Consider the following 12,760-nt stretch of genomic DNA (forward strand, 5'->3'; position numbering starts at 1 on the left):
CACACACACACACACACACACACACACACACACACACACACACACACCCCATACTGCTTTGGATACTAAAGTCTAAAGTGTTCTTCTATTAATGTCATTTGCTTCTTAAAATGTGTTTTCATATACTGATAATGTTAACCAAGTATGAGCACTACTAAGATTTCCTTTCAAAGAAAAAATTCTAGTTCCAAACACCTTTAAAAATTGACAAGTATGAAAGTTATATTGAGCTTTGAAAAAAAAAACTGAGCAATTTAGAAATTATTTGGAGAGGTGGTAAAGGTGTTTCCTTCCACACTTAGTGACACTTAGTGACGTTAGGGACACTTACCCACCTTAGTAAGATCTAATAAAAAAAAACCTGGGATCTTACGGAATTAATATTATCTGCTTAAAGTGTATCTGTCAGAGACAAAGGTTTCGGCTTTATTACATCGTCAGAGTAGGTTAAAGACAGTCTAAATAAATTCGAAACTGCAAAGCCGTGGTAGGGAGATCAAGACGTTTACTGTGAATCATCTGCTGAGAGACCTGATGTGCTCAGGCATTCCGCCAAGGGAGAGATGATTTAAGATACAGCGCACAGTGCCATCAGTCAGCTCCTAATTGAGGACGGTGAGATACCAGCCACTGCAAACTATTTCCTGTCCTGAGTATTCCTCGTGATGAGTAATTTATAGTGTGACTCCATATCCGTTACTTCTACTAGAGCCCGGCTGTGCTAAAGCCGTCCGTTAACTTAGTTTTAGCCTAGCAGTAGGTGATCGGGAAGCCTTGGAGGATGAAAAAATTCCTAGCAATAGTATCAAGAAGTAAGGAGGTTTTCATTCTGAGACTGGGTGGAAATGAAAGCCAGATAATGGAGACTGGCTGTGATTAAGAGAGCAGGGAGGCGGGTGATGAGGAAACGGAAAGCAAATTCTGGAGTGGTACACGCTGTCCCTATTACATTTCCCTCTGGAAGCATTACTTCTCCACTACTTCCCTGAAGTTTGCCTTTGCATAAAGCATTGGGAGTTTTTACTAATGCACCCTTCTCCATCTCCCCTCAATATAGGTGTCTAACATTTCTCTTTCGTCTCTCTCCCGTACTTTAGGCTAAGTTTTCTTGTATTCTGCACCATTCAGCTAGCACTAGTTGAAAATTCCATCAACACGGGGCATCCTCTGTTGGTCCAGGTGCAAGCATCACAGAGATGAGAGAGATGATTCCTTCTATTCCAGGAGCTCTCAGGGATACAGACACACAGATATTGGTGAAGTAAATAAAATACTAAGTGAGGAGAGTGGGAGTGCTTCCAATTTTGTTTCAGTGGAGAAGGCGCCATTAAAAACCTGCATGAACTTTGAATGTATCAATCTGTCACGGTGAAGGTGGTAATAAGGGATCAAGATATCAATTGTCTGAGCTCATCTTCAAGCTCTCACTTTTACCTGACAGCTTTATCCAGTACCAGACACTGGTACAACTGACTCTGGCTTGGCTTACTGAAAGATGCTTCTGATGGGGGGGGGGGCATTCAAGGAAACTGTACTATCTAAAGCCACAGAAGTCTTATACCAAAGCAGTTATTATCTTTTAAATCCACTGTTCAGTACTTCATAAGCTACACCAAGAGCAACATAGTTAGCCACGAAGCTATGTAAAGAATGGGTATATGATCTTTCTCCAGGTAATATTTTACTATTCATGGGCTAGATACTGATTTCACATTAAGCCAAACACGGGCATCAGCAGACTGAGCTCCTGAAATCTGGCTAACTGTTTAGTAAATAAAAGTCAAGTGCCCCGGTGCCAGATACGCCGCCTGTGCTGAGCCTGTCATCCATCTGTTGCGGCCTCTGCCAACTGCTCTACTTGGGATGTGAGTGGAAGGCATTAGAAGGGAATAAGAAACCACTAAGAAATAAAGTCAGCTGCAGGGGGAGCAGGTTTCTTTTTCCTGTCCCTCTGGTACCTCTGTCCTTCTCAAATTTCTGTTTATTTCAGGACTTTATTGATAAGACAATGACGAGACACTCCACAGAAAGCCAGAGTTTTCCACTAATAATTCATTTTATCCTTGGAAAGTTAGTCAGTGAAACTAGAAAGTAGAATAATGAAACTATATTTTTTGTGGTCATTTTTCTATAAATAATTGGTTTTTCTATAAAAATTCCAATCCAATCTTATCTGGATTTGATAAGACCTTTATTATTAAAGGTTTTCTTTTTTTTAATACACAGGTACACAGAAGGTTCTTTGTTTGTTTGTTTGTTTGTTTGTTTGTTTGTTTTTGGAAATTACAGCTTGATTATATAGGTAGTTGATAACCCTGCAAACGACTGAGATTTAATTATTTTGCTCTGAACAGACAACACATTTTTACTGGTAGTATTGATACAAACACAAAAATGATATTTTTGTTAAGCTAAAGTTCACATTTATTTTATCATCCTTGACAAAATGTGGTACTGTTCAACATGAGTTGAATAAGGATGACACCTGTAGATATGCCAAAGTGGACAAGGAAGAGCCAGGAGGCCTCAACTCTACACAACTACCTGCCAGCAACTAGAATGTTGACAGCAGGATACATAATCATGCCTCAGGAAGAACACACACACTGGTTATCTAACACCAAATGATGAGCCCTGTAAACATGAATAACATTTCAAAGACTGGGCATGTTATGTTTAGGAACATGTCATTATATACATATCCATACATACATGCAATGACAATAAAAAGAGGCCATGAATTTAAAGAGAGCAGGGAGGGGTATGTGAGAGGAAGGTTTACTGGAGAGAAGAAAAAGAAGGGAGAAATGTAATCACACAATTAAAATTTTTAAAAATCCCACCGTTGGATAAAGTTGTGTGTTCTTATTTAATGGTCTCAGTTTCAAAAATAAAATGTCTTGTGCAAATACATAATAATTTTTTTTTCTTCACTTAGGGAGAAACTGTGGAAATAAGCTTAATTCTGATTGTCCATGGAAAAATTAGGTGAAACTAGAAATGCAGAAAGGAAGCCAAATGACTTAAACAAAAATTATTTTCACTAAACGCCTATAAGTTTCTTAGTCTCTGAGGCATTAACGCCACATCTGGACCAGGCTAGAGCAGAACTCATTAGGATTCAAACAGCAACAGGATGCGTCTGCACGTACATAAGCAGAAACAGCATCTGCCTTTATTTCCTGGAGCTGCAGTATTCTCACAAATGCCTTTTCAGGAAAATAAATCAAGTTTCAAACACCATCATAGAAGAAAAGAAATGCAACGCCAATGAGCAATGGGTCAGCCTTGTTTCTACTCATCCCAGTGCAATGACTAGGGGGTTTATGGAGAAAAGATCCTTTATCCAAAGTTCCTTAAAATGAGGGTAATCTAGCTGTTTATTACGGCAGGCAAATTAGCAACTGGCCCACTGCTGTTACAGGTTATTTTAAAAATGTTGTGGCAGTAAGTTTGATCCTTTTGTCATTGATAGTACTGTGTACGTATACAGTCGCGTGCGCTTGCATCAAAAGCGTATTCAATTTTCTATTTGGTGTTCAGGCCAACCCAGAGGGCAGCCACGAGCGGGCTATTGCCCACGGAGGGCCGACCACAGATATCCAGAGTCACTGTTAGACACTTTGAAAATATTTCAAATCTAATTCTGAGTTTTGGAAATGGACAAAATTAAGCTGTCATATTTTCATACTATTTATTCCTAGAGGCAAAACTGTTAAAATCCTCTCACTTTGCTGAATGAACTAGTTTGCAGTAGTTCTTTGGAGATGGATACAGTCCTCTGCAGGTGTTGGAGTTAGAAGCTCTAACGTTAAAGAAGTTCATAGACTGAAAGATGAGGGATACAGCACTCCCTGGAAGAGAGCAAGCTTCACAATCCACTCCCTAAGCTGCAAGGCAAATGGATTTGCAATCTAATTCAAACTGAGTGTGAAAGGAAGTCAGGGCATTTGGCACCATCCCCATGATGACATAGCAGCAAGGCTCATGAACAATGAGTTCATGTGGACAGAGCTCTCCTCCCAGCTCCACTCCTTGCAAGTTATGAAACTTAAGGGAGTTCTCATTCTCTTTATAGATTAGGCTCCTAATCCAAAACACAATAATAGGCCTCGCCTAAAAGGTCTGTATGTTTTGAATTAGTTAATGTAAAGGAGGAGGTCCTTGGCAATGTGAGGCATATAATATTTATTGCATAGGTGGCTGTTTTTATCAACATGGTACAAGTTTGTAACTTTATGTGTAATTCTTTCAATTGAGTCCACTGGTTTGGGAACATCAAGTTTGTTTGTTTTCAAAGAGGCCAAAGACACAGAAGATATTTGAGTTTTATTTTAACATTTCCTGCTAAGTAAATTTTGCATAGAATAAATTTTCTTAAGTGAGTTCTAATTTGGTCTCATAGCAAGCCAGAGCTCGAAGCAAGAGCATCATTGAGCTGTGTGTTTAAAGTGTACCTTCTTGTTATCAAACATTTATGTCAGTCATTAACCTGGCTCTTTCATGAACCTCTTATTTCATCATTAAGATAAAGCTAAAGTGGTATGGTATAATTTCTGTTTGATAAAGGAGAACAATTTTTGTACTAGAACCTTATCCAGGGAGTGTAACTCTGCTTGCAATTCCAGGTCCATTACTGATGACTATTATTAGTTTTCTACACACGCCATAAGGAACAAAAATAATTTAGCAACTCTTTCCTCCTGCTTGGCATAGTGTTGTATATCTTTCACACCAGAGCTCAGCACATGGAGGCAAGATGATTCCCGAGTTCCAGACCAGCCTGGTTTACTTAGTGAATTTTAAGCCTGTCAGGGCCACCTTGTCTCAAACAAACAAAACAACAACAAAAATAAAAACATGAAAATCTTATCCTTAGGTAAAAATTAGTCATTTATCCAGCAAATATGACTTCAACATAATTTAGGCTCTATTTTGGTTATATTATCACTATCACACAATTAAAGTAGGCTTTATTTGACAATAAGCTTATTTCTTTAAATATCTACATCTTCCCCCAAATAATTACTACACTGGTACATTAGCAAAGTAGGGGGTGAATCAAATTTTTCCATGAAATACACAGGCAGCTAAAGCAAATGTGGGCACAGGGCTGAATTTTCGGAACATTTACCCACTGTTCAAATCCTCACACCATTTTCCCACTTCAGACCAGAAGGACAAGCTGCGCCTGTGTGTATGCGGGGGGTGGTGAAGGAGGGTGTTACGTGTAAGTGTACGTGCATGTACCTGTGTGTAGGTGTGTGGGTGCGACTCCATGCGTTAACACATTCATTTCTCCTGGACACCAATCCGTTCCATGTACTCATTTTTCTTGGCAGCAGCTCCTAACTATCTGTCTAAGCTTATCAGAAGGAAAGAAGTTATTTGTTTATAGAATGGAATTTTTTCCCTATGAACCAACAGTGGGTAGTTTAGCAAGCTTAGGCAAATTGCAGGTCTACTGGATAAATGCAACACGGATTTACTGTTAAATCTGTTACTGTTTTGTGATGTTTGACAGAATGGCTGTGAGCATAAGGTGATGAAACCTACTCTAAGTCTACACAGGCTTGGCTGACGAGAGCAATTTGTATAAGAATATAATCAAATGCTATAATTCCTCACCCTTAAAGTCCAAAGGACTCCATTCTCCAAAAATACATTTCATAGTCCTACATAATGTATTATTTTGCTCCTGTTTCCAAAGAAAAATGCAAATTTGGTCAACTACTGCTTTGTTTAGGATCTTCACTTAAAAATAATGACTGCTATCATCTCACCAAACTTCAAAGTGCAGGTCTATTTTAGAACAAAATTTGCATGTAAATAATTTATTATAGTGTCATACCATATGGAAGTATAAATTGAAACTAGTATGCAAATTCTACTTAATACTGCTCAGAATATGCTTCATTCCATAATCATAACTCAGTTTCTGGCTTAAATATAAAAAACAAATATTGAGAATAATGTACCAGAGATGTCTGTTCTGTGGCATGTTGCCTGCATGCTTTCTCCAAGATGGTTCAGTAAGTCAAATATATATAGGGGCGTGTGTGTGCTAATATATTATATTATGTTATGTTATGTTATATCTTACATTATATATATATATATATTTTTGACAGTACTTTTAAGACCTTTTTATTTTAAGGAAAGAACTCAAAGAATACTGAGGGGCTTTGATTTATTTATGTTCACTGATGCTCTTTAAGTACAGTGGAAGATACCCCACATATTCATAAGATATGGTACCCATAAGATGCCTGATGAAACTGTGGGAAATGTGATCTGTAAAGATATGTGACATTTAATCACGTAAGAGATTTGAACTAATCATTTTCTTTGTAAATTTATTTATAAAAATCAAGGCTGGAGAGATGATTCAGCCACTAAGTGTTAAGTTCACAACCAAAACACCAAAAATCAAATAATGTATTTTTATTACAAAGAAATAGGAGTATTTTATCTGAAATATTAACTATAGTGTGATTTAAAGCTGTTGAAATTTAAAAGATTTACATTTCTTCCTTAGAGTAAAATATTTTGCCATATACCAACTATACCAGCAAATAAAATTACGGTGACTTTCTTGTTTTTATTTTGCGCATGCTCATCAGCACGATTTTAAATAAATGATAAACCTTAGATTATGGAAGTGAGCCAGCACAGAGTGGTAGTTGTTTTCCACGTGTGAGTGTTAAATCCTTTTCACAGTGAAATAAAGTGAAGTTAGAAGCAGAGCTGGCACCACCAGCGACACAGACCCTGGGAAGAGAATGTGGCCCAAGAGTGTTTCTATAAATACTAGGGCGCTGCGAGCCCCTAAGCAGGGTCTCTGAAGCTGCAGGGAACTGGCTACCGAGAAAGCAACATAAGCGGATACCGAATTTAGCTCCACTGGAAGCTGAATGAATCTACAGCCTGCGAGACTCTCAGGAGCAACTGAAGTAACCTGGGTGCAAAATTCAACTGCTTGAGCTGACTGGGAGAGTATTTGATGGAAAGTCTTGCCGTGGCTTTGAACAGATGTATTACATTAGCTTTTTCAAACTCCCAGGCAAACATTGATACTCAGTAACTGATTTCGCAAGGCTCCCCAAATCACTGTTTTGACCAATTAAGTTCCAAGGACTGAGATTCCCAATTCTAAGAAAGACTTGGTTCAACTAGATTATCAGCAGCTACCATATCCCTCTGTCATCTGTTGGAGTCGTACTTTAAATGGAGTATAGGATGAATCAGCGTGTATGATCCTGCCTCCAACAGCATGTTCTCGGGAAAGAAACAAGACCTGAAACTCAGGGACGTTTGTCTCTGTGACATGACGCCTTGCTGCAATGCATCACCACTGTGTCCCAGATGCTTCTTGTTTTCTAAGAATCTGCTTTTCCTTGTAAGATGTTTCCTGGCTTACATATTTACTTTCTAGACTGTAACTTTCTTATCAACACAGCCTTTTACTGCAGCTGCATGCATCTAATGATCATCTAGTTATTGCTTTGGGATATCAAGCTCAAGCTTGACAACATTTTTTTTTTTCAGCAACTGACAGCCAGCACCTTGGCTGATCAATAACTTTTAAAGCAGGTTTTCATGCATAAGGACCTAAAAGATATCACTTTGGAATATTAAATTTAATAGTATCTTGTGGCATGCATAATGAATTTCTTTAATAATTATACCATGTAAATATCTTTCTTTACATTGCAAAGTTAAGAAATCGAACAATTTATGGTTAAATGATTCTGTCTTTGGTTGGGGAAATGAGAGAAAAAATTATTCAGAAAAATCCTTTTGGTCAGAAACCTATATAAACAGAATACTATGGTGAGTTTTCTGAAGACATTTACAATTGTATGCCAGGGAAATTTTACTTGTGGTATTACTTTAGGAAGTAAATGAATGTGTTATTCTCTAGGAAAATGCATTTTGAGAGAATAGATTTTTGAATAGTTTTTTGAAGAAGCTTTTCTTAAGATGAATCTTTCCTTAATGCCAGCAGCAAATATAAACAAAAGAGCCCAAAGAAACATTAGCTTTTACCCAAGTACTGTCCTTTAGCAACATTTGTATAGTATACCCTTAACAGTTACACTCCTGTAAAGGTAGAGATACCAGACTTTAACTTTTTAAAAGCAGCGGAAAGTAACCAGGTGTCAGAAACGCTGAAGAAAGTGCTGATCTCAGCACTGAGAACGGAGCCCAGTGGCCAAGCATTGGCTGGCATGCGCAAGAGCTCGGTTTTGATTGCCAGCATCACCAAAATAGCAAAAGAGCAGCAACAACAATAAACCTTCAAAAATGTCTGCCTGGCATCTGAGTGACCAATGCAGCTTCACTGATTCCTGCAGCAGCATGAGGTGGGCAATACCATTGGGTCATGGCCTTCAGTGATACAAGGTAGGACGGACTCAACTCATCACCAATGCAGCGAGCAACAGCAACTATTTTAAGTTTGTTTTTCTAAAGAAAGAGCTTCCTTAGCATTAGCACATGACAACTAATAAATTTTGGCATAATCTACATAATGAAAATAAGCTAACTAATGTGCAAATGTAAAATTTTATAGACATTAAATGAAAAAAAATGAGCATTTTTTTCTTAGTGTTTAGAGACAAAGTCTCGCAACATAGCTCAGGCTGGCTCAGAATTTTACACTTCCCCTTCTTCAGCCTCTTGAATGCTGGGGTTTGCTAGTGAGCAATACTGTGCTAGCTTTAGGAAATACATCGAATTTCAGCACTAGTCGCCTGTCAGGGAAGTCATTATTTACAATCACCCTTATAGCATTAGAGGAGAAACCTGAAAATCAGCCTTTTTATCAGCTAGATACTGCATTGGCTCATTTTATTGATAGACTAAAATATATTTCTTGTACTTTAAATTATGTATCATATAGTTCTAGAAAATGTAGCATGTATTACTTGTTTTTTTCTGAAATAAAATTATAATAAATTAAATAACAGCTATTTAAATTGTGTAATTTATATAAATTATTAAATAGATATAAAATAATAAGATATCGTATCAGCCATAAAACTGATAATGTAAGAAGCTGAAGAGTTGTTAGTGGACTGTTGTTTTGTTTTTTAAATGTTCCTGATGAAAACGATGAAAAAAATGGCTCCTTTACGACCTGGAGGCACACAGTTTTTCCTTGGATGGCGCTAGCCATGTTTTCTCTGCCGTAGTTACTTAGCCTGTTTGTGGAGCTCAAACATAAAAACAAGTGAGTTTTTGTTTCTGTGGAAGTTAATTTACAAAAACCTTACAGTGGGTGTCTTTGGCAGCTCCATCTTTGGGCCACAGATCACTGATCCCTGAGCAATAAGACACCGGATTTTTCTGCATCCTGCCTGACACAGCTTTATATAAAACAGGCACTAAGGTTCATCTTTTCCCCAGGAATTCTAGGGCTGCCAAATTCATCTTTACCACCAGCTATACCCTAACATACCTTAATTTTTCATTAGACATTTGTAAGTGGTACATTAATTGTTAACATAAAAAACAATTAGCCTTTTTACAAGTGGGTTGTTGCATGGGCACCCAAGTTTGTGCTTCAAGATCCTTCCTCATCCTGCCCACGTCATTAAATAGATAATCCAATAAGTTTATCCTTCAGAGTGGAAAGTAATGTCACTTTTTAAATGAGTAGCTCTGTCACTAGAGACTAGTAGACAGAAATTAGATTTTTTTTTATGAGTATGCAGTACTATTTTACACGAGCATTATTTGATAAACATTTTTTTTCATAAACTTAGCAAATTGGGGGAAATTAAGTGGAAATATGGAACAATACAAAAATAAACTGGAAAATGAATTGCTAAATTGCTCGGATCACCTGTAGGTTCAAGAACATTAAATTTTAGGAGCTTTTCAGAACATTAAGTTTTTGGGAGGAGGGACGCAGTGAGGAAGGAAAAGGAAAACAAAGGTGGGTAATGAGGGACAAAATATAATGTGCTACCTGTATAAAAATGTCACAAATAACTCATTATTCTGCATGCTTAATAAGAAAGTCAACAAGATTTTAGCTGCAGCCTTACAGAACTGTGATGCCTTGTAGTATAACTGAGAGGGTGGGGAATGTCTTCAGAGAGACACAAAGTCGTTAGGAGACTTTGGACCAGGTAAGACAGAATTTAATTACATTTTCATTCAGATTTGTTAACTAATTACTAGTAGTTTTCCAAAAAGCAAAAGTAAAATTTTGCCTTTATGAAGTTGCTGCATTACAGTCAAAATTCTTTAAATAACTCCTGTAGAAATGTTGCCCTGACAGACAACTGGGAAGGGTGCTCAGAAGTCATGTTCTCAAATTTGTCCTTATTGTGTCAAAAATAAAATTTGACAAAGACTGGTAAACTCTATCTAACTGTTAATGAGAACATGTAAATTATAAAAATGTTCAAATGGCCTCTAACCTCCTTATCTAAAATCCACACATTTCAGCCCATTATGCTGTAAGTAAAAATGAAAGGAATCTTTCATAAACTAGTACTCACTATCAGAGAAGGCCAGCTAGTATCAGAAACAAAACACAGAATTTAATATTCGTATGTTTCAGGATACAAACTTAACCCACTATTGCTATTTAACAAATGGCACAAAATAACACAAGGTTTTATGCACCAAGTCTCCCAATTCATTGAAAAATGTTAGACATTAGCTCACAACTGAAGATTTGTTTTCTATTGCATCTTATGAAAGAACTTAACACCCTAAAAGGGTTGTTTTCTCTCCTTCAATGACACTGAATAGAAAGCAAAGGAAAACAAGGATTTGTTGACTGACTGTCTATAATGTGATTTATATGTGTTGTCCTTTATCACAGTCAACTGTTGATTATAGATTCTTGAGGATTCGAGGCACTGACAGGTATTCTCTTCTAAGATTTCTGGCCCCAAGTTCGTACTCATTCTAGCATGCTATGCTAAGTCCATAAATTTCCTTTCTTGGATTTAAAGACCTAAAGGCAAACCTCTAGAAAGACATCTCTTTTCCTGAGTGACTCTGAACCATTGATTATTTCATAATATTGAGTATTCTATCGGCCAAATCACAAAGTAACATTTGATGGTCACAAAAATGCAGATCGTCAGGACACCTGTTGTAAGTATGAAAATTATACACTAGAATCAAACACTGAGGAATTCCCACTTTCTTGCATATTAAAGTCTTAAGAGTCGTAGAGTGCAATGGGAACAGGAATAAACAGAGCAGCTACTTAAGATGAAAGGAGAATTTCATGTTGATTATGAGTTCCAGAAAAGCTGATTGTTTTGATGGTGATGATCACCCGAAACCATTTTTACACAGCAATAGTTGTGGTGGTTGTGTAAAATCCAGGTGCACAGACAGAAAAAAGAATTAAGGAGGTTTACTTATTTGTGTGGTAGATTACTGCTAATCTAAATTGTACACCAGGTCAAATTGTTGTGACCTTTTGTATGAAATATTTTATAAAACTTCTCATTAATTTTCAAATGTTTGTTATCTTTACTGATTTCTCTTAGTTCTTTCCCACTGTTGGTATTTCTATGTAAGATCAGAAGGGAACTTAAGTCATCAAAGCATCATGCACATAATACAGGCAGGCCTTGCGCTTTTTCTTATTTCTGTGGCTCCAGCAACTGCTGCAGCTTTGGTTCTATTAGGTCCCTAATTTGATTAGCTAAAAGACACATTATAGAGACTAGAAAATGTTACAGTTAAACTAGCACTTTGTCAGTGGGACACATGGTTATTGGGTTATTGCCCGTGTTGCAGACTTAGAGGTCAAGAGCGCACAGCATCTTCCCTGCTCAGTCCTTCCCAGTCTCTCCACATTGTCTTCTCGGGACTCTTGCGACTCTCACGTAGCATCTAATACTTGTAGCCTTTATCTCTTTTTAGGAGTAACATCCCAGGAAACAAACAATTTCCCTTTTCTTTATTCCTCCCAAACATGCAATAATATGCTCCCATGCCTACTTGAGACCTGACCAGTGAGGACACGTCAGCAGATGAAGGAAATACGTTTCTTAGGTGTCAGGAGAAAAGGGTGATGAGGAAAGCTAGGAAGCAGCTGGGACATGTGCCTCCTTCATAGTGTTGTACAGAACTTACAGCTACAAGGACTCACTAGTCTAGATTTCTCAGACTTCCCTAGCATCATGAGCTCAGTGACAGATTCGAATGTTGATGTGACACCAGTTTACAGAATCCTTCATCTCAACATCATTTATATAACTATATAATTTTTATTTTGTTTATCTTAATCACAGGTTATTTACTTTGTATCAAGATTGTTTTTAAAAAGCCTTTCTGAAATATGTTTGGGGAAAATATGAGGTGGACAGAACTTTTTAAGTAACTTTTGAGTAAACCCTTTCATCCCAACAGTGTAAGTTCTGTGCATGTTACCAGTTCTCCTTTGTCACCTTTGTGTCCAAAGGAACCCAGAATTCCTCATGATTCTGCTCTCTCTTAATGGGGGGGGGGATGAATTCCTGTGTCAAAATCATTCTGTTCCATTCCTATAATGCCAAATCTGTCTATGTGTCTGCCTGTCTATTTTTCTATCATCTGTGTATCTATGATCCATCATCTATCATCTATATATGTATATATATATATATCTCTATCATCTGTCTATGTACCTATGTATCTATCATCTGTCATATGTCTGTCATGTATCATCCATCTATCTTTCTTCTTTCTTTCTTTCTTTCTTTCTTTCTTTCTTTCTTTCTTTCTTTCTTTCTTTCTT

At 37.2% G+C, this 12,760-nt stretch overlaps 1 protein-coding gene across 1 annotated transcript in view; it reads right to left on the reverse strand.

Moving 5' to 3' along the window:
* Positions 1 to 12,760, reverse strand: part of Col19a1 (collagen type XIX alpha 1 chain) — a 305,509-nt gene that overhangs the window by 244,683 nt on the left and 48,066 nt on the right. The window contains 1 exon segment of the mRNA XM_055608122.1: positions 12,415 to 12,474. Coding sequence (XP_055464097.1) covers positions 12,415 to 12,474 — 60 coding nt within the window.

The sequence above is a fragment of the Psammomys obesus genome, unplaced genomic scaffold (assembly GCF_907164565.1).
Source record: "Psammomys obesus unplaced genomic scaffold, mPsaObe1.curated_primary_1811, whole genome shotgun sequence".
Lineage (NCBI taxonomy): Eukaryota > Metazoa > Chordata > Mammalia > Rodentia > Muridae > Psammomys > Psammomys obesus.